This window comes from Melozone crissalis, unplaced genomic scaffold, assembly GCF_028551555.1.
Source record: "Melozone crissalis strain CALT ecotype California unplaced genomic scaffold, PUWL_Pcris_2 ptg000068l_1, whole genome shotgun sequence".
Taxonomy (NCBI): domain Eukaryota; kingdom Metazoa; phylum Chordata; class Aves; order Passeriformes; family Passerellidae; genus Melozone; species Melozone crissalis.
In genome coordinates, this window is record NW_026535846.1 from 22,787,304 (window position 1) to 22,815,231 (window position 27,928).

The 27,928-nt window shown below is 37.1% G+C and overlaps 1 protein-coding gene across 1 annotated transcript; it reads right to left on the reverse strand.

Annotated features, from left to right (window-relative positions):
* Positions 1 to 27,735, reverse strand: LOC128945805 (transmembrane 9 superfamily member 2-like). Its single transcript, XM_054289678.1, has 17 exons — positions 27,539 to 27,735; positions 27,099 to 27,166; positions 25,718 to 25,811; positions 24,007 to 24,134; positions 23,653 to 23,782; positions 22,569 to 22,696; positions 21,267 to 21,378; positions 19,088 to 19,167; positions 18,067 to 18,175; positions 14,736 to 14,868; positions 13,625 to 13,744; positions 13,390 to 13,447; positions 10,365 to 10,524; positions 9,571 to 9,722; positions 8,510 to 8,621; positions 7,924 to 8,095; positions 1 to 656 (listed from the first exon to the last, which is right to left on the reverse strand). The coding sequence occupies exons 1-17, from the start codon at positions 27,653 to 27,655 to the stop codon at positions 589 to 591; spliced, it is 1,941 nt and encodes a 646-aa protein (XP_054145653.1). The 5' UTR covers positions 27,656 to 27,735; the 3' UTR covers positions 1 to 588.
* Positions 27,736 to 27,928: the final 193 nt, after the last annotated feature.

A 27,928-nucleotide genomic window follows, 5' to 3' on the forward strand; every position in this document is an offset into this window, starting at 1 on the left:
GAAAGGAAAACATCAGCTGGAGTTGTGCAGTTTTATTTGAACAAAAACCAGTGTTGATATTTTTAATAAAGTCTACATTACACTAAATGCATGTACATTTGTAAGAAGATAACCTATTTGTAAAGAAGGTGCAGGATAATATGTACAATCATAGTTTAGTTTAAAAAATTCACATTTTACATAGATTTACTTGACAGTCCTAGGCTTTCATGGTATATAAATGGTAACCAAAAGAGGTAACAAAAAACCCCAAACTCCAGTCACGAGGAAATTCAGCTGGAGGACTGCATAATGCACTCAATTTTTCAAATAAACTGTTTCACGGAATTCTTATTCATCCTAAATCAATTTTGGATATAATTTTTGAACTACTATAATTAACATGTTCAATGAGTATATTGATGTAAACATTTTCATTTATATCAAAATGGCAATGGTGCCATTTTCTTCAATAAAAATATGCATTTTTTGTTGTGGTCTGGTCTATCACTTTTACAAATTAGAATAATTACACAGGATGTTCCTCAATACATGGTAAAAATTATCAAACAGCAAGGAGGATATGTTCAAAAGACACTTTGAAGCTTTTCAGTCCACCTTCACAACACTGTAAATCTTACTTACAAACCAGAAGCAGGCAAAAAATCCAATAGTCCCTGAAACAAGAAAGTAATAATGGTTAGTTTATCTTCCAGCCTGCCCTGACAGAGAAATATAACATGTACTTCCCAGCAGGACAGAATATAACACTGTAATCCAGCTAACTACCCAGAAAAACAACACTTCTTAAATTTAACAACATACATTCATCCTCAAGCTAGGTTATTGATTTAGATCAAAGATGACTTTTTAGGGTCCAGGCTGCTTCACATACATTTAAGCCACCGATGACCGTGTTGCCACCACTATGAGCATGGACACAAGCACCAATTCAGAAACTGACTTTTATAAACATGCCAAGCCAGCCCCTGCCTGATTTTTTTAGGTCTACAATACTTCATTGTCACCTATGAATTATGACACACAACTAGGCCTTGAAAAAATTCACCTGTCCCAGTTTTATATTCATTGTGCTCTATTTATACTTGAGAATAGAAATTTCTTCTTCTGTGTATCCTGTTACTTCCTTTTGGCAAAGGAATGCTCTGAGTGCTACAGCAGCTGGAAGTAAGCAGCAAGTGAAAGCAGCAATGACAAACTAAAACACTGAATGAATGTTAGTATATAACAATTTTCTATTTATAAATTGATGAACAAATTTGTGGTTTTCACTGTCAGTCACTTTTATTGGGCAACTGCAAAGACACTGTCCATCACATTTACTTTTAAATTACTTTAAGAACTTCATATGCAAGGGGACAGAGTCCCAATTAATTCAGTCTTCAGCCTCTAAAGGAAGCAATGCACTACTTGTCACACTTTTACTAGTTGTAAACTGCCACAGAGATGTTAACCCTTAACAGACAAAAGAAGGGAAGATCTCAATTGCACTGAGTTCCCTCTCAAAAACACAGCTATGTGCCAGCCCTGGGACAGCCCTTCCCAGCTCCACAGCAGGCATTCACAATATCATGCATTCAGGTCCCTCCAGTTCTATATTATCCTTTTCTGTCTGTACAGCCCATATTTAACATCCAATCTCTTTCACTATTGTGACTGACTTAATAACTAGAAGATTCTTTATGAAGCATTCAGGTTTTTTATGAGTTACATTTCTATCTTTCAAACTATATCTTCACATTTCCCAAGCAAACAACCCATCTTGGGATGCTTATTATCTGTATGCCAATTCTTACATTCCTCATGCTACCATGTATATTTTCAGTTAAAGGCTTTTTGACAGACTATTATTATATGCCACAGATTACCCTTTCCTTCGAAGTTTGCAGTTGCTATTCTCTGAAACAGTAGGAGACAGCAGATTTATGGCCGTTGATAGATGAGACAGCAATCACACAAAGAATGCAATTCCTTTGTAGGCTTGACATGACTAAGTCTTTGCAGTTCAGGGTCATATCCCACTCCTTCCTACTGTCCCAAATATTCTAATACCAGCATTGTTACTCTAAACCTTACTCTCACAGTTTTGTTCTAATAATGGTTCTCAGTCTCTGCTTCCTGGTTGTTTTTATAAAATAGCTCTCTCCAAGCCTTTTATGGCTTTGAAAACAGTTTCTTCCGAATGTTTAACACATTAGATACCTTAGAAATTTATCTGCTGCTCTAGAACAAAAATGTACTATCATAACAAAACTGTACAACTATCCCAAGAATGACAGCTACTGCAGTTTTCTGAGCATGCCACAACTTAATATGGGAACACACTCTAAATGCACATATTTTCCTCCAATCCTTGTTAGTCTGAATCTTTATAATACATCAGTTTTCTATAAAACATTGCCTCAGTCATAACAGAACTTGAAGACTTCACACTGTGAATAAGCATTTTATCTATAAACAGATTTACACAAGTTCCAGTAACATTGATTTTCAACTCCCCCCTCCTAAAAAAGTCTGTTTAGCAGATCAAAGACCAAGTACATCCTGCTCATTTTTCAAACTTTATCAAAAATTTTGCCAATGTACTGGAAGCAGAGTAAGACACTTTTTAAGTGGTAATGTTTGTCAGATATCAGATTTGAATCATAAATTCAGGAGAGAAAGGCAACACTCATCACCAAGACACAGACTTAGGTAGTCAGAACCTTCTCTGGTGAGCCAGATTCCTTCTGTTGTTACCTCTACATCAATAATTGGGGCTAACCAGCACTGTAATTTCTTCTTCCCTCCCATGAACGAATATATCCTACAAACTCCATATGTGGATAGCTCTAAGGACCAGAAATACCAAAACCAGAACTAAAGACCCCATTATCTGTCAAAGGTACCTCTCCTAAAGAGCCACTTGATGCTCTAAGATCAGTTTAAAGGTAGTGGCACAAACTAGGTTGAAAACTGGTTATCAACTAGGTTAGAAATCCAACTGCAGATTTAGGAATGCAAATGAATCACACCAAATCAACTAGGTGGTTTTAGTGCCTTTTTTTTTTTTTTTCCCCTTTTTTTTTTTAATAACATGGGCGAAACAGACCAGAAGCTTCTAAAGGTTCAGGTCAGCAGAGTTGTGTTAACACTGCAACCAGTATTACTGGACAGAAATTAATACAATGTAAGAGAACATTATTTATAAGGTTCTCCTGAACAGTAGCTTTACCTACATGATTGCTTATATTAGTGCAAAAAAAAAAAAGCTCAATTTTTGCCTCTATTTTTAAGAACATGAACCACAGCACAGCGCCTGGTTCCACTGAAATTCAGTGTTTTCCCCCTCAGCCCTTGGGACGCTTGTGATTCCATGAACACTATAAGCCCCAAAAAAGGTAAAGCAGTAAAAATGTTTCTGATTTCCTACATAGCAGTAAATATCCCATTCAAAGGGATCTGCAAATGAGTAGCAACTGGGGGAAAAATACTTCTGAACTAGTGTGGCTTGTTTGAAAATTCGAGCCAGAATGTTTTCCACATTTTCTGCATTTTAATCCATTTCACAAATTTGCCACTTGTTCCAGATTTGAGCACTTCATACTGGATCTTTAGGCTGGTGCTGACAAGTACCACAGGTTTTCAGATTCTCCTTTTAACTACTTTGTCTAAAGCCAATCTTAAAACACAGACAACTGCACATCTGTTTCCAAAACCTGTACCTCTACTCAATAGAATTGCTATTATTAGTGGCACTAGTTAAAATCCAACCTTGCCATATCACATTGCAGCACTTGAAATTTATTTTCTTGAAGAGCATAGGTAGCACTTCAATCTTGACCAGTTTTCTAAGCTCATCTTGCACCAAAATGAAAATCATCCCTTATTAAAATGAGCCTGTCATTAGAACAGGAGAAGTATTTAGGTAAGGATTAGATAAGACCATACCAGGATGTTGCTTTTATTTGCCTCTTTCAAAACACATTCAAACTGAAACCCAAGTTTTGAAGCACTGTCAACAAGAAGCACAGCTCAGGCTTTTCTCAAGACACCAATGAACACAACATGACAGACAACAGATACCTAAAAGCGTTTTTGGAAAAGCTGTTAAAAAATTATAACACTAAGTACTTAAAAAAACACCAAAAAACCACAACACAAAAAAGACTCAAAGCAGCAAACTAAAACTACAAACAAATCAGTAAAATACCCCGCTAGTTGCAAGAGTTGAGACCATTACATTTATTTTCTGATTAGTCTGAACTCCTTCACATTTTAAGATTTTTTACATCTTTCACATGCACATCTCTGTCAAATGACCCAGCACCAAGCCTAACACCAATTCCTCCAATGAGCCTTTCTAATCCGTTTGTTTGGTTTAATCCAATATAACAAATTAGTTGGCTAGTGTTTACTTTACCCAATCCTAACCATTCACCAACTTAAACTGCATGAAAAAACACCTGAATGGTCTGCATTGAAGAACTCACTGTTGTGGGATAGATCCTCATTTTTCCCCTAAGCAGATGACCTGCATATTTTAAGATTCTACGTTTTAAAATAATCCCTACTATCCTAGGAAAGCGATGCCATCCCAGTGTACAGCAGCTCACTGCATGTCATTTACCATTCTAGGAAGGTACAGGTAAAGGATCTTTTGCAGGAGCCATTTAAAACTCACAAATCCAGATATGAAGATGACTCAAGACACTTCTTCAGCCAAGAAGCAAGACATGTCCAAAAATCCCTTTATATGTAGTGGGGAGACACTGACACCTTCATTGTTTTTTGATGATCTTGTCCTCTGCTTTATATTCTGCTGAATAGTCTGGTCTGTAATATATGTACTACCACTTTCTGGTATACAGAAACAAGATGCTATACACAAAGCCAGCATCTAACTGAGTAAGGGACAGTTATTAGTAAACCAGGTTAAATTCAAAATTAAAAACAAGGATTATTGCAAAGAAAAATGTCAAAATACATTAAGCAGATTCTTCTCTACTCATCTCTTCTAGCTTTATTGTTTAATGAAGAAAGAAGAATTCAAAGCACGAGCAGATTGTAAGAAAGCAAATAGAAAAGCACTCTGCACTTGGCTGATACTTCTCATGTACCTTAAAAGCTCTCTGTATCATCCTGGTTTCAATCACCGCACAGTGGTGGGTGCTTCAGAATCTCAGATTCTAAACACAATCTACCCAGAAGATCAAAACTCAATTTTGAAAATGGCATTAACTCACAAGTGAAAATGATGTTCAAAAATAGAGGTCACTGTAAAGAAACATGCTTTGACTATGTTCAGGATTTTTTTGCCTCCCCAAAAAAAATACATGTAATAATGTAGCTACCCCCATCCAACCACACTTGGTATTTCTTCAAAGATTAGCTGCACTTTGTACATTAAAATTAAATTGTCTGGTTTAGGTGTGCACATCATCAGATTTCACTGGTCAGATTATATTACTGTCAGTCTTGGTATACAAGCATTCAGCTCCTATTTACTTATTCATTATGATCCCTTTTGAAATGCCCTGGGTAACGTAATGCGCTGCCCCTTGCATTTCTGTCAGAGTTGCTGAGACCTAGTAGGCAAGAATAGAGAAAACCAAGATACCTGGCACTAACTTAAGTGGAACCGATCAAGGTCCCATTTTTGGAAGGCTATTAATGCAAGGCATGTGTAACATTACATTAGCAAACTCCTTCACCTCCAGGAACTGTGAAAAACTGAACCCTTATTTTCTAAAACTATGCCTGCTAAGGATTATTTTACAAAACAAAGCAAAGTTAGGTGTCTACTGTTTGTGCCATTTGTCTAGAACAGTTTACACTTCAGGCCCAAAATCTATCATCCAATTAAATATGGAAAAGAAAGTTATCACAGCATTTTACATTAGCAAGGATTTATTACGTACTCTGTGCATCTGTTGTACTAATCAGCCTTCTAGTGACTAGCTATTCTATTAAATGTAAATAAAAAAAAAAAGGAGGGCCATGTAGTAGCTTTCCTCATGAGCTACAAAAACAGCACAGGGAGAACCACTGTGGGGTTTTTTTTCAAAAGAAAAAGACGACAGTGCAAAAATAACTGCAGCACAGTTTATTATTGTACTTCAGGGGTCTCACTGGCCTTCATATCAAGAACTCCAGGATGAGCATATCTGAAGCTTTGAATACCATTTCAGCAGCTGGCATGACAACTTCAATTATCATTTTATATATGAAAGGGACATTTTTAATTCTACCAATTTGCATATTATAAGTGATATTGAAATTGGCAGGATAGCAACTAACCTATGCTAAAACTGAGACACATATTAACATATTGCTTTAGCATAAAAGTAATTAAACATTTTAGACTATCATTTGGGGGGTTTTTAAAAGATAGATAGGTAGACAGATATTATAGAAGACATCTGGAGCTTGTCTGTTTCACTACAATTTAAGCAGAGGTTAAACTGGTTAAACTTCCAAGTTTGCTTTCTAATAATTAGAAACCAGAAAAATTAAATCCTCCTAGTTTTTTTCCCTGCTTCTTTTTAGAACTTTTATTGTTCTTCTTAGAAGAGAGACATTTCTAAAGAACAAAAACCAGCAATAAGTGACAGCTACTGTTATTTAATATCATTTCTACAGCATAACTGCTTTTTTCAAACACATACAGGAATTTTCTTCAGGGTTTTGTGAAGAGTGGGTTTTTTTGCCTTGTGCCAGCCAGTACTAGGAAAATTAAATACATAAGGATGAAAGGCATCCTTCTCCTCGTTACACTGACAAACTTGAAGTCTGACGTTAAGACTTACCTTCATTACCTATTTCAGCCACTCTTTTTCAACTGCAATTAACTCAAAGATGCATTTCACAAAGTGAACACAATATAATCACAGCAGCTTTCAACAAACAGGCAGAAGAAGTTAAAAAGTAACAATATGAACTACCATGCCATCTGCAGAGAAATCCTCTATTACAAATCTTTGGAGTGACTGTCATGGCTGTTTTTATCAGCAGCCCATCATATGTGAACAAGCATTTTCTCTAGTTCTGTCACTGCAGTATTTTGTGAAGCCAAGCAGTGACACCTAAAAGATCTGACTTCATGTGTTAAATCTACATCTACAACAGCAGCAGTATGATGAACACCAAGATAAAACACTCATGGCTATTTTTCAAGGCCAGTACCCTTCAAAGAGCTTCTTATTTCATTAACACATAGTATATTTGGCACAAATTTCTCATCAAATCAGCCTCAAAATTATTGTTTCAGTCAAGTGACTATGAACATTAAAATAATCCTCTGGAAAGATATCTTGTTTGCATGAGTTACATCAGAAAAGTTGGACAACTAACACTGGAGAGCCATATTTCAAATTGGTTCCTCCAGTTAAGGTAAATTTCCATCATTATGAAGTGATTTAACAAGCAAGTAAGACAACACTAACAATACTAAAACTCTGTCTTGTCAACATTCACTTCTTCCCCAGCACCAGCCTCCTTCACTTACTGATAGTGAAAACTGAAAATATCTTTTATACTCCATAGGCAGAGAGAAATTATCTTTAACTACAGAACTTCTAGAACCAATTATGAAATCCAGAATCAAGTTAATACTCGAGATTGATGAAATGAACAAAATACTCAATATTACATAAAATGATAATATTCGATAAAATTAACAAAAACAGGTCTTTGAAAATATAATTGCTTGATATTCAATAGAGGAAAATTAATTATACCATAAATAAATGTAATTTCAAGTTAGGAAGAAAATGTAAAAAAAAAATCTTACTATGCTGTGTGGTGCCACAAACCATGTAAGTAACACTACCTAAAGAGTCATAAATTGTATTTAATATTTCATGTAATCTAAGTTTCACCTAATGTTTCTCATTTCAAAACCAGAGCCCTCTATATTAATTTTAGTTTGAACATTGTACTTACCTGTGAAAAGGAAAAAAATCAAGACCATGATCATTGTGTAACCAAAGTATAAAATGGTGCTGGCAGTTCCCGTTATCTGGAGTTTGGAGAAGAAGTAATGGACTGCATAGATAAAGAGATAAACTGCTGTAAAGCTGCTGGTCAAGAACGACCTCCACCACCAGTGATAGTCCTGAAAGAAACAATAAACCGCTTGCTGAGAATCACCAGGTAGGAAATGGAGTATAGATAAGAGGGTGAAAAAATAATATTGTCTTATGAACACATTTAATTCTGTAAAATTTAGCTCAGTAAAATTCCAACATGGCATGTAGATATTTTCTTTTTTCAAAGTCAGCCATATTGCTTCCACTACGAAGATGAAACTACTCTAAGATCAAAGCAGTTTGTTTTGCTTATCTGTTGCCAGCAGATTATTTTGAAGCAGAAGGCACATTCCAGAAAACTGGCTAAGACAGGCCTGCCAAGACTTACAACGCAATCAGTTCATAGTGTCCAGCATTTCACAGTGTATGCGAATACCTCACCTGTATTTCTCACATCTTCCAGTTACAAGTCATATCTACATCAGAACTGCAACTATTACCTCTGCACACAGATGGAAGTAGCACAGCAAAACTGTAGCCTCTGAACATGTAATTAGAAGAATTATAAAAACTAGGAACAGGAATCCAAACATATAATACATCTGATGAGACCTAAAATTAAAAACAAATAAAAACATGAGTCTCATTTTTGGTTGTAGTTCTGAGTTAATTCACAGTGTCACATTACCAGATTCTGAGTCAACTTTATTGAGTGAAGGTGACAATTACTGCAGTACAGAATTTGACAGAAGGAGTATTAGTTGCATTTTCCCTCCATGCTTCCCTTTCATAGGATAAAGGGAAGCGAAAGTCCACAATATACCTGTTTGTCAGATGATTATATTTTTCAGCACAGTTACATTACACATTTTTTGAGGACTGATATAAAAAGTTAATCTAATGTATTTGCATTTAAGAACTGGTTTAGAAAACTGTTCTGCAAGATCTCTCAACCTATACGGATGACACCATAAAAACCTGGCACCTTCAGGATAATATTTCCCATTGAACAACAACATATTAGACATTTCACGTTTACATTGTGAAAGTAATGAAAGATTGCACTGGTTTAAATTTTCACGCACTGCTTGATTGGGTTTTACAAGATTCAGGAGTGGAGTGGATTGCTCATGGGGAGTGAAGTCTTTGTTTTGCAGAACATGGAATCCCAAGATCTTGACCTGATTCTGATCTACACAGTTGAAACTGTTAGATCACATTAGTTTCATAAGTCGTAATATAGTTACACAATTGATTAGGCTCTACCTAACCACGACAGCATGCAACCACATTTGTGCTGTACAGAGCCAGATGTAAAAGATAAAACAAGGCAATAGGACTCTCATATAAAACTTCAAAGTTCTCTTTAAGAAGAATTAGTTTTGTAAATTCTAAGCACAGAAATAAATATACAGGCTCCAGAATTTCCATAAAATTTGCAAAACTATAAAAAACTTTCAATATTGGTTTATTCCTTATATTATGTGCTTTGGGATGTTCAAACTCACCATGTGTATTATCAAACCTGTATAAATAGAGGGAAAAAAAAAGTGATACTCACCAAATGCTATTCAGAATGAAAAAAAGTTGAATAAAAATACAGCCAAAAGGCAAGATACCACCCATGATGATACCAGGCAATGGCTTTGTGAAAAATGACTGCTCTGGGATTTGGCGAGGAATCTGGTTTGTACGCACTGGATGCTCAATAGGCTGCAGAAAAAAATAACAGAAATAAAAGATTAATTATTACATCATAAATAAGATTACTTTGCTCTAATATTAACATATAAAGATTTATAAACATAACTATATTTTCATTCATAAGCCACCATACGTTATCAAACAAAAGAACCTACAAACTTGATATCCATTACTAGGAAAAAGCACATGTGCTTTAGACATTCCAACTATGGGCCAGTAATCAAAGCAGAACACAAAATAAATCTGTTCAGTCCTTAACTAAAAACAAAATAAAATTTTAAAAAATCCAATAACATCTCTTTTTTCTTAGCTCTCTGACATTACCTCAAACTAGTGAAGTACAAAACTGAAGACTCTCTGAAGTACTACTTCAAAACTCAGCAATACTACTACTATTGCTGAAGCACAAAAAGCAAGTAAGAGCTCCAAGACCATAATTAAAACCTGATTCTAGTGAATGGACAGAAAAATCCAGTTTGGTATGACATTACAAATACACACTCTGTTTCAATATCAAGACAGTAAAATATCCTTTTACAATCATGGGATCACAGATGGTTCGATCCAACCAGATCCTGTCTAGAACTCTTGCTTCAGTGGCTCAATTACAGAGGACAGGTGTATTTCAAATTTGTATTCAAAGGACCGTACCTTCTCTTTGAAGCCAAAATAGGCACCAACAAAGGTTAGTGGGACTGAAATTCCAAACCACATAGCAAGGATAGCAACTAAAGTGCCAAAAGGGATGGCAGCTGAGGAGCCTTTCACCCACAGAATGAGATTCATAATGAAGAAATCAGCAAAGACAATCCTGAAAAATAAGATCAGAAAATATATTACAATATTTAAGAAAGAATAAATATCACTTAGTATTACAAAATGTAAATTAGTTCAAATAAATGTAGCTTCTTTCAATTTTCCAATTTCCCAACAGTCCTAATTTTTTTCGCCACTGGTGCAGGTAAAGTAAAAATGCCTCCACCACCCAATGCTTGTAATGTATGTACCTATGGTAAAGCCATTATTTAAATAAAGACTCTGTACATAACACCAAAAAGTAACAGATATATGCCATTGAAAACAACTATACAAAGAATGGAAAAATACAGAATAAATGTAAAAACTCCTTATTTGGGCCTTCTTTCCTATTAAAACCATAAATATTTTTTTATTTATGTCCCTTATAAATAGTAAATTCCTTCTGAATAAATACAGTGATAGCAAAATCTCCTATTTAGGAAGCCCCATGGACTCTTCCAACAGGGACTCTAATGTGCTGCTGCAGTTTGTGTCACAAGGGGAAGGGGGGATTAAAGAGGGCTCTGCTCTACAACAGAAGTATTTGTATAAGCACGGAGTCACACATACTGAGTAGCCCGTGCTTCTGGAGAATTTAAATAAAGACTGCATCCGTCATGATTTGCCTCCAGACCTGCTTTTCCCTCTCCCCTTAAACACATCTGCCTCATTTTCTAAACATCCTGGACAAAAGCTAGAAACAACTCAGAGACAAGAATCAAGGTGTTGCTGAATCAAGGTGAGATGAAGATTTCAAATATCCCATTCTGAAAACAAAGCAGAATGTTCATTCTGCAAAGGAACTCCATATAAAAAAAGCTTGTGCTAACTGTTGTTATTTCTGGATTCAAATACACACCACAGAAAATTCAGCCTCAGAAAGGGTCCTGTAAAGTGCAACCCTGTCTGGGTTTTGTTAAAAAAAAGTGTTCCTGAGACAGAATTTAAGCTGCCCCAAAGTGAACATGCACCCTGTATTTAATTTAAAAAGGAAGGAGGAAGGATTAGAGCAATAGACAGGCTCCTTTTTTTCCTAGGAGAGTCTTGACACTTGCCAAAACTGCTTGGGGGAACAGACTTGTTCAATAAGCACACCCAAGCGACCCCTGGTGTAAGCATCTTGTTGAACAAAAAATGAAAATCAAATCCATTTTAAAAGTCTTTCTAATCTTTATCATCTACCCAGGCTCATAACATAGACCTCACTTACCCCCTCCACAATTATTAAAAATACTGCAAATATTAACTCACATCAGTCTACTGAGATTAAAAAGGCCTTGGGCTGTTTATGATATTATGCAAATTCACTGAACTAGCACAGTGTAATCAGGGCATCTGTTCATATTCTGTCAGCCTCAGTCAATTTACTTCCTCTGTGAAACTTAATTTATTTGGGAGTTTAACTGACTAGTAGAGTATTCTTTCCATTGATATATATTTTCTTCTTTCTCCTGATAACACCTAAATGAGAGCAGGGAGACTGAAGCACATTCTGTTAAGAAGTAAGATTTCTCACAGAAATACTAGACTTGATTGTTAACTTGTTTAATTTGATGAAATTCTGCTTTACTTGAAGCCAAGTCATGTTTTATTCATTCTGAGGCTTTGGGGGAAAGAAATACCCTAAGAAACTTATAATCTTTTATTCCACTTTTGCCAAAAATACTTGCCAAGGGATGACTTCATGTACTCAAACTGCAACCAAGAAACATGGAAGACTTGCAGAAGAAATTAATTTCTGCTCCCTCTCCCCACTAATTCTCAAAAAAGGTCATAAGAGCTATGAGAAAACAAAAGGTTGAAGTGCTATTGCTCTTCCCAAGCAGGACAGTGTTGCCCCCATTACACAGTATGATACGCACTACAGCCACATCCCAAACTAGACACCACCTACATTCATGTAACATTATAGATACATATTATAATATTGGCTTTTTACAAATATTAAAATGGATTCTATATGTGTGGTGCTAAAGTAACTTTGCTATAAAGATATAGTTTTTATTTCTGTTGTTAATTAAGCTTAGACACAGTAGTGAAATAGCTGATATAAGTATGCTTGTGTTAAAATGCCTGCTTGTATGGGATAACATCCAATGAACACAGGATGAGGACACCTACTACAGATATGCCAACTATCAGCACTCATAGTCTGAAGAAAGCACAGACCAAGGCCCAAGCTGGAAGTGATAAAGAGAAGGAGCCAAAACCAGAGCCCAGAAATACACATGCTCTAAAAAGGTGGAGGGGCCATGTAAAATAGTTCCTGGAATATGTAAACTAGTTTGAGGAAAACTTTACTATGCATAATTGTTTATGAATATGTAACAAGCTGATGCAGTAGAAATTATACATAAAGGGTGTTTTCGAAAATAGCAGGTGTGCCAAGACACATCCAGCCATAACATCTTTGCTTTATTGTCTTTGTCTCCTATTGTCATCTATTAAACCCTAAATTTTTACAGGAGAGTGAACCATGTTCTTCACATGTAAGAAGATTATAACCAGAACCACCCAGTATTGCAGTACCAAAATGGAATTACCCCAGCACTGTGCCCAATGTTCTGGTGCAGTGATTCCCAAAGGCTGTGACACAACCTTGCAAGAGAGTTGTCCCATTCCTCCCACCCCCACACCTGACAACAAAACAAGAAGCCAAGAAGCTGTGTTCCAGCTGTACCAGGCTCCAGCTCCTCAGAATTCACTTTTCTTTATAGTCACAGATAGGCAATGCACAAAAGGAACAGCAGCTTGGGAGTACCATACACAAAGTCACACAGACAAGCATCATAACAATTGGCTTTTCCCCAACTCCTTCCTACTTCTGATTTGTTTATACTTAAGAATAAAAGAAAGAATGAGGGGAAACAATACTAACCCAGGGCACAGCAGAGCTGTAAGCAAGACATTGGTCTTCCACTTCTCACCTCTGAATGCTGAAGAGAAAAAGTAAAAACAATTTCAATGTCAAGACTTTTTGCAACTGTTTGGCAGAATGGCAGCACAAAGCAGATACACTGTCTGAGACACCAGCTCCAATTGGAGGTATATACTCAGCCCAGCAATTCTGAATTTAACACTTTGTGTCACATTAAATAAACGCATGTACTTACTCTTGTACATTCTAGCAGACACATAACCAGCTGGAGTTCCAAGTAAGACCCACAATACAACTGCACAGGTCATCAGAGCACCACGGTTGGCAGGAGAAAGGAAACCAAGGCAAGCTAGGACTAAAGAGACAAAAAAATTTAGTTATTTGTGGACACATGTCAAAACATCCCTGTAACACAGATCACTGTGAAGGTTTATCCCTTTCACTACCACATATTTAAATGAAGGCTGAGTGTCTAAGCTCTTGTACAACCTCATCACATAAACATACCCCTAATGGTACTGTTTTGCTCAAAAGCATTATTTTCACCTCCTCTCTTAAGTAAAAAACTTCTCATAGCCAAAAAGCTGAAAAATAAAATGCCACCATCCATCAAAAGCATTTTCTCTTGCCACCAATTTCTTTCTATATTACTAAACTGATTGTGCAGGAAACTATCATTTCTAAGCAAGACACAGAGTTGTGATCAACAATGACAGACAAGCCTATCAAGAAAATTCTAGTAATCTTGCAGTATCATGCAATAAATCGAAAAAAGCAGCTCCCCTATGAAAGACCAAAATCTGAGTTAAACCTGGAGAACAAAATTTGAAAGATTCTCCTTGTACTAAGTATCAGTGTACTTTCCAATTCTACTGTACAGTAAAAAAAGGAATGCTCATAAATTTTACAGATAACCAATAATAAAATAGCACCTTGTAACAGGTTACAAAATCCCACGCATATACAGCTATTTATGGTAGGCTATCATTATCTCAACATTGTGTCAGTACTATTTCACTGGCGTGCACTCTTGCTCATATTTCTGTATGGCTGCAGCCTCATGTCAAATATATTGGACAGAAAGAGTTCCCGGAACAAAGAAACTTGTAAGAAGGAAGTTTGATTTCTGAATTCATGAAGAATCAGCATTAGCCCAGATATCACAAAGTTTTCAACGCTTACAACAGCCTCACTAAAGCTATCTAATTGCTGTTATGAAATTGCCTTAATATTTTATGTTACTAAAGGAAGAACTCTATTTCCAAAAGAAGGCTTCTATATAATAATATTGCATCTTTCTTACTACTATTACACTACATACACATCACCTTGATGAAGTTACTTACATAAAGTAATAAAAGTCATAATGAAAATTTGGGTTCCTTGGCCCAAAAAGACAGACAGTAACATTCCCTTCCTTGGAGGTCTAAACACATCTCCATGAACCAGCTTCCAGCCAAATTCCTCTTGGGCATCTTCCTGTATAAAATCAACAATGTCTTTAGCAGCAATGCATAATGCAGTAGTGAATTAACACAAACAAGATGCAAAATACATATTTAAACTTTGATTAGCTTCCAGTTAAGATCCAAAGGCAGACTAATTGCATCTGATTCATCACTCATTGATTTTGTAACCCCCTAATGGTTCAGTGAAAAAGGCAAGATTTATGAAGAAAATTCTCATCTCCTAAAGCAAGAAAAAGCAAATGTAATTAGTCAAACCAGAGAAAATCATTCTAGATTTAAACTAAAACAAAGCATTTAGTTTAGTTTTAACTTCAATCTAGTTCATGTATTTATTTTTTTCTGTTTTGATTTCAAAGTCCATTGGTCTCAATGACAATACTGAAAAAGAATGAAACTGTCTCTGTACCCCGGAAGGAAGTTTGCACCCTGGAATCATGAGGGACAAGTACAAACACTCTGGCCCACTGCCAGATGTGAATGGATGAAAGGATGGAATCGGTAGGGGGAAGCCTCAGTCCAGTGGATCTAAGGAACCACTGCTGAAGAACAAAACTTGTCAATAAAGTCACTCAAAACAGACACCTCCCCTCACAAAAAACAACCAAACAACAAAACTAACGCACACAGCCACAGATAATCAACCTCACAAGAAGACCCTCTACCCCTCTACTCCTCATAAGGTACCTGTACCTGTGACTAAAAGCTACAGGTTCCATTCAGTGTGATACTGAGTTCAGTTCAAAGGGTCTGCTTATCACTAGAGTTAAAGCTTGCCAAAAAACAGGGGAAGAAAGAAAGCAGATCACACTAGTGAATGACATACAGATGATGTAACTTTTCTTTTTCTGGAAGACTGTCTTTGCTTTCCCCACACTGATACCTCTGCTTGCTAGAAATTGCTCTCAGAAGGCTGATATATGAATACAAAAATTGAAAACTATTAAACACAAGATAACACTTATTAAAATACAAAACCACAGCCTATACCTGATAGAAAATTATACCAGATATCCAGGTATAATTCCACACATCAGTGTTCTTTCAGCAAAGAAAGATTCATTTGGTCAAAGAAGCATAAATACAAAACTGAAGTCTGAACTTGAACTAATTGTGATAATAACAAGAAAATTGTTGAGGTAAGGCAAAATAAAGGCGTTTCCCAGGTAGCTGTATGCAAGGAATGGAAGAGTTGCAAAGGTTACCACCTGAAGCAAATCTCTGTTTCCAAAATGGTAAACACTAAGCAGGAGTAAACGCTTAGTACTTCACTTCCTGATAGAACACAGAATATGTTTACAGATTTGAAATGACTCGTACAGAATCCTTGTCAACAACTCATCTGGGAAATGCACTCAAAATACACCTTCTGGTTCTAATGTGAACTTTAAAACAAATAGCTACATGGTAATTATCTTCATTTAAGAAATAAAGGGAAACCAAGTATGGCAGATTGAGACTCTTGATTTATCCTATATAAGCCTATGCGCCACAGTTTGTCTCAAAGCTTTGTTTTTTAATTAAGTTCTTTTATTACTGGCTAATTAGCCAAGAGTCAGAGTATTTTTCAGACTTCTATTCAAAAAATTCAGCAGCATTTCATACTGCTAACCTTACAACATAATGATAAGAACTATACAGCCAAACCAAGTAGTAAGCTGTATTTTAGAGTTTCAAACAATATTAGAGCAAAATTACTCTAAACTTTTCAAAGGTGCTGTAATCCTCATCTTACCCATTAATTTAGCTTAGTGCTCAAAACATTCTAACAAAGATTCAAGTCCTCTACATTCAAGCAGCCATTACAAAGATTTTAGGAAAAAAAAAATAAAAACAAAAAACCAAACAAACAGAAAAACCACGTGACCTCTCACTGGTGAAAACATACTGACATGAGTTCTCTTCAGTTCAGGAATCCTCTCTTATTCATAAGACCCTAAAAGTAATCTAATGATTTCTGAACACTTCATTAATTAATGTCTCACTAAATCCACATCACACTAAAAGCCAGCTAGCATCAGCTGAAACATTAAATGCACATTCTAAGAACACAGTCACTGGCTGGTGCATCGATCTCTTCTGAAGTACAATCACCAGCATCCCCTAAATGTGAGATACTACTTTGCTTCTCTGCATCTTCTTCAGCCAACGTCCTCTTTTGCACAATTATTTCACACCTTTTTAAATAAGCTCCTTGAGCTGCAACACATTTTTAAGTCTCTCACATCAGGCAAGAAAATAAAAATTGTGGCTTTCTGAAAGTCACACCTATCCCTGATGTTATTTATAAAAACTAATCAAGTTTCTACAAGTCTTGCCCTTTATCACATTAAGAATGATCAACTAATAAAGACAACACAGTATAAAATATTGAACACAATTTAATTGAGAGACCAAATAGAAGCCTCACAAAAACTATCAGTTAAAGGATGTGAGAAAAATCATTCCACTTTAAATCACTGTCTGGATTTACATCAACAAAAGATATTCAATATTAAAACCACAAAGAAGAACAGAAGTATCTTCACACAGAATTCACAGTCAATATGAAACATTTTTGTGCATTTTGAAGTATTTCTTTAACCAGATGGAGAGCAACAAAAGTGAAAATTCAAACCTTTGTTGCATCTGACATTACTTCTCATCTTTGAGTTACAGATACCACTTTTACCAAAGAGAAAAATGCTGAGTAAAAATTACTCTCAGTCTACTGGTCAAGTCTTTCCAACTCTTTCCAAGTTATATTCACTTCCACTATGGAAACCTGCAGCTTTCCCATTTTAAGGAGTACGTATCTCAAAAAAACTCACAACAGGTTCAGTCGGATAGCAATTTAAACAAACTAGACTCAGTTTAAAACAGTGATTACCATGAGAATTGTATTTACAAATAAAATAAAATATCATTTATGCACATACCAAGTAGCTCTAACACAGCCACAGGTCAGAAGTTGTGTTGCCCATGAACTGCAATATTATGATCTCCTAACTAAACAAAGTAATTCCACCACAGTTTCCAGCCACAGGTAACATCAATTTGTATCAGCCTATGTTAATCAGAGTATCTCCAATAATTTTTAATCCCCAGAGATATTAACATATATCAAACTCATCATAATTATACATCTCCCTAGACTGTACTCAAAACTAAGAGACAGACATCACTATGGACAGAAAAATGTGCTCATGTAAAAGCTGTAAATTTTACTCACAGAAGAGTCGATCTGGTTGTATCTTGCAATATCTTTATGAAGAGTCCTCAGAATGATCATAGCCACCATGCCAGATAAGAACAGAACAATTACGAGGGAATTCATTATACTGCAGATAAAGAAAATGTCAAACTTTGAATCCAGTTATTCAGGTTTCAGGAGATGTATCAGTTCATACTACATGTACAGCTCAGATCTGAGGAAAAGCCTTAGATATTCAGACCTTTCAGTATTTTCCCATTCAGAGAAGGGAAAATAAAGGTACACGACTTAAAAGTCTCTGACTTCTTAGGAGACAGAAGTGAGTAAAACAGTATTTCATGATACCTTGCTAATTCTGAACACAGTTACATATTGTTTTTCTTTATTTTCCTCCTTATATAGCTAAGAAGTAATTTCCCTGATGAAACAACTACAGTTCTTAATGCAGACTGTCAAGTAGGTTTTGTATCTATTAACCAATGAAACTGATTTTGTACCATTTAATATTTTGTAGAGAACAATTTATTTGGATTAGCCTTTTCAAGATTTGTACTGCAAAACATTAACACTTCAACACAAATTATATACTTACTTAGTATAATTCCCATGCTATGGAGGGAAATAAAATAAGCAAGAGCTTTTCACATACATCTTTTACCCATAAAAAGAGACCTTTTTACTGTAAGTAGCTGCTGAGTACAAAACATGCAGTACATATATGTACCTCTCATTTGGCAGTCAAAGCCAGACAGTAACAGAAAGAACACTGCCGAGCTGCGATGACTCAAAACTTCTCCAGAATGGAGATGATAAAGTAAAAAAATGTAAGCTGTTTTCCTTTTGGATACTGTTGAGGCATTCCTTTCACAAAATGCAGTAATACAATTGCTCCCAAGAGATGAAAACTTAATTCACATATGAAAGCAAAAACTTTTCTTGACTGAAAACTTACAGACATTGTTCTATCTCCCTAGAAGTACAACTAAGAAATCTTTGTGCTCCCCTGCAAGGTTACTCACTGAATAAATGCAAATCTTACCTAAACCACTGGATGTTTGTATGTGGCATGGACTCCAAAATGTAGTCCCACCTGGAAGCCCACTTAATATTATTCTTTTCCTATAAGGAAATGAAACAGTAATTAATAGAAGCAAGTACAAGTTTGTTGAAGTCTCAAGAGGAAATAAGCATACCACATCTCTTCCCAAACCTTCCAGTCAGCATGCACTTCTAAGCTTGGTATCAACCCTGGATGTAATTCATCTCTAGAGACTCTAGAAGAGTGAATTTTCATTGAAATCTCCTATCATCATCTTCTACCTTTAAATTAGGCTTCACTAAGCCTGATCTTTCCATCATTTGGGATGTAGCTGCCTGCAGATCCCAACAGCTGAAAAACCATTATGACGTCACTACAAGATTTTCCCAGCATAGCACAATGATCTTGGAATTTCAACTTTGTCAAAAGTACTCCAGAGAAAAATTCCAAGGGAAGCTAGAAATATGTTCTTCTAATCACTTTTAATGGATTTAGCACAGGCTTCTTCACTCTCTGCCATAGTGTTGGCTGATACAGACTATTTTCCAGTCTGATTCCTGGCACACAACTTTCATTTCCAGATATTCCTTTGATGGCCTCCATGTCTACAACTGAGGACTCTGACTCACAAGCCTTGTCGTCCCCATTTATTTATTTTTATTTGTTTTCTTTGGATGAACACATATGTTGTCCTGCTATCAAATTCTATCTCCTGACTGGCACGAAGTTCTGCTGAATTTCTTCATTTACACACAAGGTGCTAAGTTTGCACAGCTAAGTACCAAACTGCTCTCATACTTTTATTTTTGTACACTTGTGTACTAAACATTAGAGCCATGATGATGCATACTTTTCACACAGTGCTAAATACCTTGTCCATGTCAGTTCATTAAAGCAGACACCATAACTTTTTCATCAGAAGTACATTAAAAAGGACCACAAAACAGTTATATATTTATGCTTTATGTAGTCAGGCTTACTTAAACGGAAGCTTTCCTATTTAAAAATGCTTCTCACTGATAAACACTCCACTTTCAAGTTATTTTGAAACTACTAATAAAAAGTAAAACACAGAAGGTATTATTTCAAACCAAGGCTTATGGATGACAGAGGCAATAAGCAGTTTGGAAGTGCCACCTGCTGAAGTATCCAAACACACTGGATGTGAGCCTTACCTGCTGCATGTCAGGGAGAAAGAGTGTGGGTACCCAAACAACTCACCCATTGTGTAACCAAAGTTCATACTGAAGTTCTGAATCACAATTTACCTCAAGATTTAAACACAAATGTTAATGAAAGAAGGCTCATTCATGTAGGAAAATCAGAGTTGAAAGAGGATTGGGTGTCTCAAGGGAAAAGTAACAGGCCACCGAGCCTTGCACCTCAAGGTCACTGGTTCAAATCAAATTCAATTTGGCAGGACGAAAGCTGTTGCCATATCACGGCTGCTTCACTGTCTGTACAAAACTAGCTTGTGGTCTCAAGCCAAACCCTCTAAGACTGGTGTGTTACATCAGAAAAACAACCACGCTTTCAGGACTGAAACAGAGGTACCAAGATTTGAAGTACCTTGAATCAAATTATAGTCACACCTACAGGAGGCTCACTTTCCATGCTGGGATAAAGACCCATTTGCCAGAAAGAAACTTCCTTCTAACTCATTACAGGCTGAATAAAGCATTAGTGTATTAGTAAACATTAGAGTATTAATTGTAAAAAATAAATTATCACCTACTCAAGAAAAAGCCAGTGAAAAAAATAAACACCATACAAAATGAGACAAACCCTGCAACTTCATGAGATAAAACTTTACAATCAACATTTAACAAACAAAATGTCCCCAAATATAAACTGTTCTTTAACATAAGACTCTCAGCAGCCTGACTGAAATCTGAAAGCAGCATTTACCTCAAGGAAGACAACTCTTCCAGTTATACAATCTGCTAATTTTCTATTAGAAATAAAACACCGGGGAAAAAAACTTCATTTATATTTTCATAGTGTCACTTAAGTTACAAGAACAAAAAACCTGTTAAGATTTTCAGAAAAATACTTCACAAGACATCCTTACAGAATTTACACTGCTGTAATCCACTTACAGCTATTAGAAAGTTATCCAATTGCTCTGATTTCATTCTTTTGTGGAATCACATATTCATGTAACACATTTAATACTTACTTCAAATGTCACAGAGTAGGTGTAAACCAAATTCAGTTTATTGGTGAATTCTCCAGGAATCTCCATAGGTGGGCCTTCACAGCTTAAGTTGTTCTCATCTGTATGCTTGTAGCTAACAGGGAAAAGAAGTTAAATAAAATTTTTAAAAACTTCAATTTTCTTTAAAAAAAAATAAAGCATTGTGCTCCAACCACAAATATTCCCCATAAGGAGAGCTTCAAGGTTGAAGCAAAGCACCTGGTCAGAGAATGACAAAATTAAGGTTATGTGCAACCTAACTGCCCCCTCGTGGTCTGCACTGCCAGGGAAAAGGGAAATTCTCATTTTTCAGTCATTCAGTATGCTACTGATAAAGCATTTATGAAAAAATGAGTAAGACTGGTAGAATCTTCCTGGCACTCATGGAAGGAATAAACTTGTATAACAAGTATAATTCACTAAAAAAACACTGTACGTTCGCAAGAGAAAAACCAAGTACAATCAAGTCATGTTGTACCAAGCATGTCTGTATGACTTCAGAAACTGTGGTAGTGTAATTTATTAACTTACTTAACCTCTACAGAAAAGAGAGAAAAGTTTAGCTATAAAAAATATACCTAGTTTGAAATTTTATAACTGGGCTGCAATTTTCAAATACAGATAAATATGAACCATGTATGAACAGATTGACCAGAGGCCAAAGTAGTTGCTCCAGCATTCTTCTGACCTCTGAGTTGCTGCACCTCCACTCTGGACAACACAAAAACTAAGCAGCTACTGTTTGAGAAAATCAGTTACTCTTCTTAGGAAATTAGTTGTTGTCATTCAGTTCTGAATCGCAGTGTTAACATGGTATTTCAACTATGCCTCTGTATACAAATTTACACAGGAAAAAGTACACCTGTACGTTCATCCAAAGTACATTTAGGAGACAGGTAACAGATCTGACACGGGAAACTTACTCAGTGAAAGGGTGTTTCTCAGTGTATCTGAAAACATACACACCCAGATACAAGTCAACCAAAACATAAAAAAGGCTCTGTTGTTTGGGTCAGGTTCTAAAAGTCTGCGTAAGTAGCTTTTCCATCACAAGGGACTTCGGGAAACACTTCAAAAGCAAAGTTAAATGACATTTACAGTTGTGGAATTGTCCTTGTAAACAGCTCCAGACATAAACCAGCACACTGAAAGCTTTACCAGAAGTCAGAATAACAAGTTACTCAGAATTTATTAACTCCAATAACATCTCTAAGGAACTGTTCTCTCTGGAACTGCTGTTAGGACTCCAGAGTACCAGAACCTGATGCTTTAAAGCAAAATTACCTTTGTGGTCTCAGTCTTGCCATCACCAGTCTTGCACCAGGCCAGTTTTCATCCTTCCCACTGTGGTACATGATTGTTATGTCAACGTGGTTGAAGAGGTAGAAAGTGTTCTTCTTGTTAAACTCTGACTACAAAACATGATCAGGAGACTGAGCAACTTCTCCAACAGGAGAGGGCGCAAGAAGTCAAGAACTTTATCATGAGACTGGTGTTGCATGAAGGAGTAACAAAGGCAAACACTTCAACATTAATATACCTGTATAAAAGATCACTTTCAACCATCTGGGGAGTCTAAGGAGTAACTGAGTTGGAAGGTCACTGTAGACAGAGTAAACTGAACGTGCATGATAAATGCAACACTTCCAAGAAGCATCAGACCTGCTGCATACAAATTAACTGACTGCAGTGCACAAAAGCAGCAGGTCAAGTGGTAGAGCAGAGTCATGGGAAGCTCTCTCCTCACCAAGAGGAGTGCTGTCCCTCATCCAGGAGGGATAAAATTATCACTACTATCTGTAATTGTACTAGTTCACAATGGATCTCCCAGGATGACTGACACATTTCCAGCTGTCAACATAATTTTCTCTGTCACAGCTGTGTTTATAAACCTTTAGCCACCTGAGAAAACCCCGACACATTTAACTTGTAAACTGTACTAGACATGATTTTTGCAACTAGAACACAGAGCTCATTTCTAGGACTTCACTAGAAAGCCTCTATCTGATACTGATAAAAGAACATCTTGCTTGTGAACATGACAGACAAAAAGTGAATAGGTACTAGGATGGCTACACATTAAATTTCAGAATAAAATCTCAAATTTTTTAAGGCTTTTAAACACTGACACCATTCTTTTATAGTTTTATTAACATATATTAGTCAAAGACCTCTAAGAACATTTTATTTGGAAAACTGTATCAGTGAGTCACTGCACACACAAGCAGCACTCAGCTCTGTCAGTGCCCACAGTCTGAACATTAAGCATGTTTACAAACACATCTGTTCTTTCTCAGGAAAACAAAGCTTGAAAGTAAAACCACAAATGAAACCACCCTATACTAACAAAGAAAGTTCCACCACTTACATTTATAACACAAGCATCTTTAACTCTACCATCTGGAGTAACAAAACATCCTATTGGAAATCCTGGATTACAGTATTTTTGTCCATCTTCCACATCATAACACCACGTTACAGGCATGTTATCGATAATCCTAGACAGAAATCATCAAAGAACACGTCCTCAGAAAGGGGTGCACCTCACTTCACAGTGACATTTCACATTCATGTAAAGCACACACTTTTCAGTAACGCCTACAAGACGCACAGTAGAGAGACAATTATCACACAAAAGGAAGAAAGCAACAACTTAAAACATAGGTAACAAATGTCCAAAACCAGAAAATAAACCCGATCTCAAGCATATGTCTTGGCTTACCAGTGATGCTGATAATTCAATTGCATTCCTTTCTTCAAAAAAGCCAGTTTGCTTTTATCAGCACTGTTTCCTGGGTCATATGATCTTGTACAAACCTTCTTGCAAGTTTCTTGCTTTTTAAAAGTGAACTGTTAAAAAAAGCACACACAAAAAAGTCACTTCAATTTTCCTTGAAAGATCTTTTAGCATTCTGGGTTTTTTTCAGATAAATTAGGGAAGTGTTTTCTTAAATTACTTTAGCTCCTTACTGTAAGTTTCTGAAGGATAAACCCTGAGGACTGAAAATTGAAAATTAGTAGAAAAGGTATTGCTTTTTCTTTCACCAGTTTATTTTGATAATTTCATCATGGGCTAAAACAGACTTTCACTACACCATTCTTGAACGCTTCATGCTAACTTTAGCTGGCTTTCTCCATGACAACCAAGTTAGATAAGGCTGCCAAAAACATAAGTTGCACAATATCTAAGCTTCAAGCATAGACATCACCTAACACAAACACGCTCAAATTTGCATCTCCAACTTCTAACCCGGTTAGTATTTATCTATTAGTGAGCTTAAAGCATGACTGAAAATTCTAACATTATTAAGGCCCAAATGCTAACTAGGAACAGCGCTTCTTAATTACTGCTGTGTACAGCCATTTCAAACAGCTGTTATAACACCTAATCTATTCACTATATATCCAGTCCAAATGACCCATCAGGCTACATATTTAAAAGCTTATTGTGACCACCAGTCATAAGACTTAAAATTACATTAGCTCAGACAATCAAGGAGATTTCTAAGAGCAGTTCATGTACGGGAGAGGGCATCACCTACTTAACAGACTAATGAAAAGATGTGATCAGGTCCCTTAAGACTGTGTAGCAGCAGACTCAGAAACTGCTGCCTCTTTTTCTCACAGGGATTTGGATTATCTAGCAATCGTCACACACACACATAGCACAGTCTTCAGCTTCACTGGCAAATCCAAGTCTGGAAACTGTATTTGAACACCATACAGCTCTCAAACACCAAGAGCCACTGTTTGACCACAGCTCCTCTGCTGCTAATAACTGTCCCAAGTTGACGGCACAGCTTTTTAGATATGCTACATTTGGTCATTGCTAATGCAGGGCATGATACAGAAAAATACCACATACCCAACCCACAAAATATTTCCATACATTTATTTTACAGAAGGTTCCAAGTGATATGCATCAACACTGAAAAATCTGGTTTCTGACAGCAGATGATAAGTATATACAAGCAGAGAAAAGTCCCAAGAGAGCCATAACCTAATTTCCCCTTCCTACTCTGGAAGTTGCCCAATACTACAACCAAGTATACAAAACAGTTTCTGAACTATCACTTTATAGTCTCCAATGTTACATTTAATAAATCAATTATTTCACATCATCTAGCACATCTTACATCCAGCTATTAAATAACTACCTAAGATATAGTTTCTGGACTTCTCTACCACAGAGCAACAGGCAAGAAGGGTGATCACTAGCTCAGTTTCCTAACTGTAATTAACCAACTTAAGATGCCTTTGGGTTGGGAGGAGTTTTATTGGGTTTTATTACACAAACACCATAGTGTTATATTAAAATATATAAACAAAAATAATCACCCAGTCATCAAATCTTCAGCTATATCTACGGATTACAGCCATCAGAACAACGGCTATCAAATTTAAACAGGATCAACTTCAAGGGATAAAATAACCTTATATGGAGACGATGCTATTCTCTCCCCAAACAGCACTTGTCCAAGATTTTCTGATGGTCTTTTCTCTTCCTTATCTTGACAGAAGTCAAAACTGGAAAAAAGTAGCAAAGGTTCCCTTTTACTTTGAATTGACATATAAATGTAAATACCAGCCTAAAACAAATTCTTAAATTACGTCCTTAGTAGTTTTCATGATTTTTAACAGTTTAGCCACTGGTAGTTAAAAATCTGAGAGCCTTTGTAAAGAAAGGTAAAATCGATTTTAATATCAATTTCAACCAATACATATTCCAGCATATCTTTAACAAAATGCACGATGGTTAATTCACCCACCCTTTTCAAATGGCAATTTAAACAAACAATAGAATGTTTCATTTTGGGGGGAAAAAGGCACTGTGCTACAAACTTTTCTCATGCAGAAAGTTTCTGAAAAACTACACTCCTTTCTTAAAGGAATATTTACAAATAGCATTTAACACAAAACGCATTTCAAAGAAGGAAAGTGTTTTTAGTCTTACAGTGCCACACCACCAAACAGCATTCACCAATTCTTTTCAGCTATATACAGCTTGAAACTGCTGAATATGGGAGAATGTAACCCTTCTGGCTTTGCATTAAACACAGGTAGCAGCACATTATATTAAAAAACCCCAACATAACAACAAACAAACCCATACTTATCTTTGGAACATAAGTACTTTTCCCCAATCAATGGTCCTAATTCACCGGCTTCCATAAAATTTAAAGGAAACAGAGACGGGGAATTTCTTAGCTAGTCTTTCATCTTACTTCTACTGCTGCACTGCCCAGGGAAAGAGCTAAAACACCTGCAAGTTTTCTTTTCTGTGCCCAGCAGCAAGACTGCAGATCATATTGTTTATCATCGCTTTGTAGGCCTATAAGTATCTGCAAAAGCAGGTAGAAGTTTTCATATAAAAGAATCAAAATTAAACAAAACCAAAACCAACAAACCAAGAATTAGCTACAGAGCTTTGGCAAAAAAAAGAGGAAAGTTAACAGTGACTGGTCTCTGAGTTTCTTTCAATTATCAGGGGGAAAAAAGGAACTCAAAGCACCTTATGTCATAGATTTGCCTAGCAGAAAGAACTTTCAAATATCTCAAACAGTGAACACTAAATCTTGTACTCAGCTCAAAAAATGCACCCATAAGAAACTCTGCAGCCTTTTTTTAAACAACAACTTCGGACAGTCAGGTGGCACAGGTGGGGCCTTCATCCTTCCCACCCTCTTGTACTTAATTCCTGCCACTGAGCACCGGATTCACTCTTCCATCCCTACAGCCACAATATTGACACCCTTACAGTAACAGAAAATCGTCTTTCCAAACACTTCTGGAAAAGTATTGGGATGTACTTACGCATCATATTCGTATGGCAGAACTGATTCAACGGAGTCTAGCCGGTTCACGAAGAGCTCAATGAGTGACTGAAACAGGAAAGGAGAAAAAGCATGAAAATACGGACTTTCAGAAACAAACGTATGGCCGGTATGAAACGCGAGGCTAACCAGCAAATACTGCTACCCCATGACGGAGTAACCCTTGGCTGCTGACAGGCCCCGGCCACACCAGGAAGAAGGAGCTAAGGGTCCTCCCAGCGCTGGGCTGTAAAGTTCAGCGGGAAAAGGGAATGCCAGTTAGGGGTGCCTGTCTTCCAGGTGCAGAGGCTGCCGCCCGCGGGACTACACCTATGAGCAGCGGGATTGGGAATACCCCGCGGAGTCCCCTCGCCGCGGGAGCCCCGCGTGGGGCACAGCGAGGGGACGGCCCACGTCGGGCCCTCCCGTGCGGGCTCTCACCTTGCAGCTCTCGGTCTGCTCGCTCTCCTCACAGAAGCTGACAGGCGCCAAGCCAGGCAGGTAGAAGGCGGCGCCGAGAGGCGCCACCAGCAAGAGTGCGGCAACCAGCAGCCTCATCTTGCAGCCTGGATGGGCAAAGGCACCATGAGGCGCAGCTGCAGCCCCGACCGCCCCGGGCAGCGCCTTGCGGAGGCGGCGGCAGCCGCGTCACGGCCGGGTCGGGGCCACAGCGGCTGCGCGGTGAAGAGGGAAGCGCCGGGCGCCATGTTGGGGGAGGCCACTCTGAAGAACCGGAGGCGCCAGGCCAAGGGGCAACGGCTTCCCGCTGCCAGGGGTTGGACGGGACACTGGGGAGAAATGCCTCCCTGCGAGGGTGGGTGCGCGGCCTGG

Bases quoted from the DNA above. Each gene is read 5' to 3' on its own strand.
- LOC128945805 (XM_054289678.1), bottom strand. From the start codon at position 27,655: ATGAGGCTGCTGGTTGCCGCACTCTTGCTGGTGGCGCCTCTCGGCGCC. The intron at 22,697-23,652 runs GTAAGTGGTGGA...CATGTTTTGTAG, and splicing joins AAGATGCTTGTGTTATAAAT to TCAGAGTTTAACAAGAAGAA. The intron at 13,745-14,735 runs GTAAGTAACTTC...TTGTCTCTTTAG, and splicing joins TATGACTTTTATTACTTTAT to TCCTAGCTTGCCTTGGTTTC.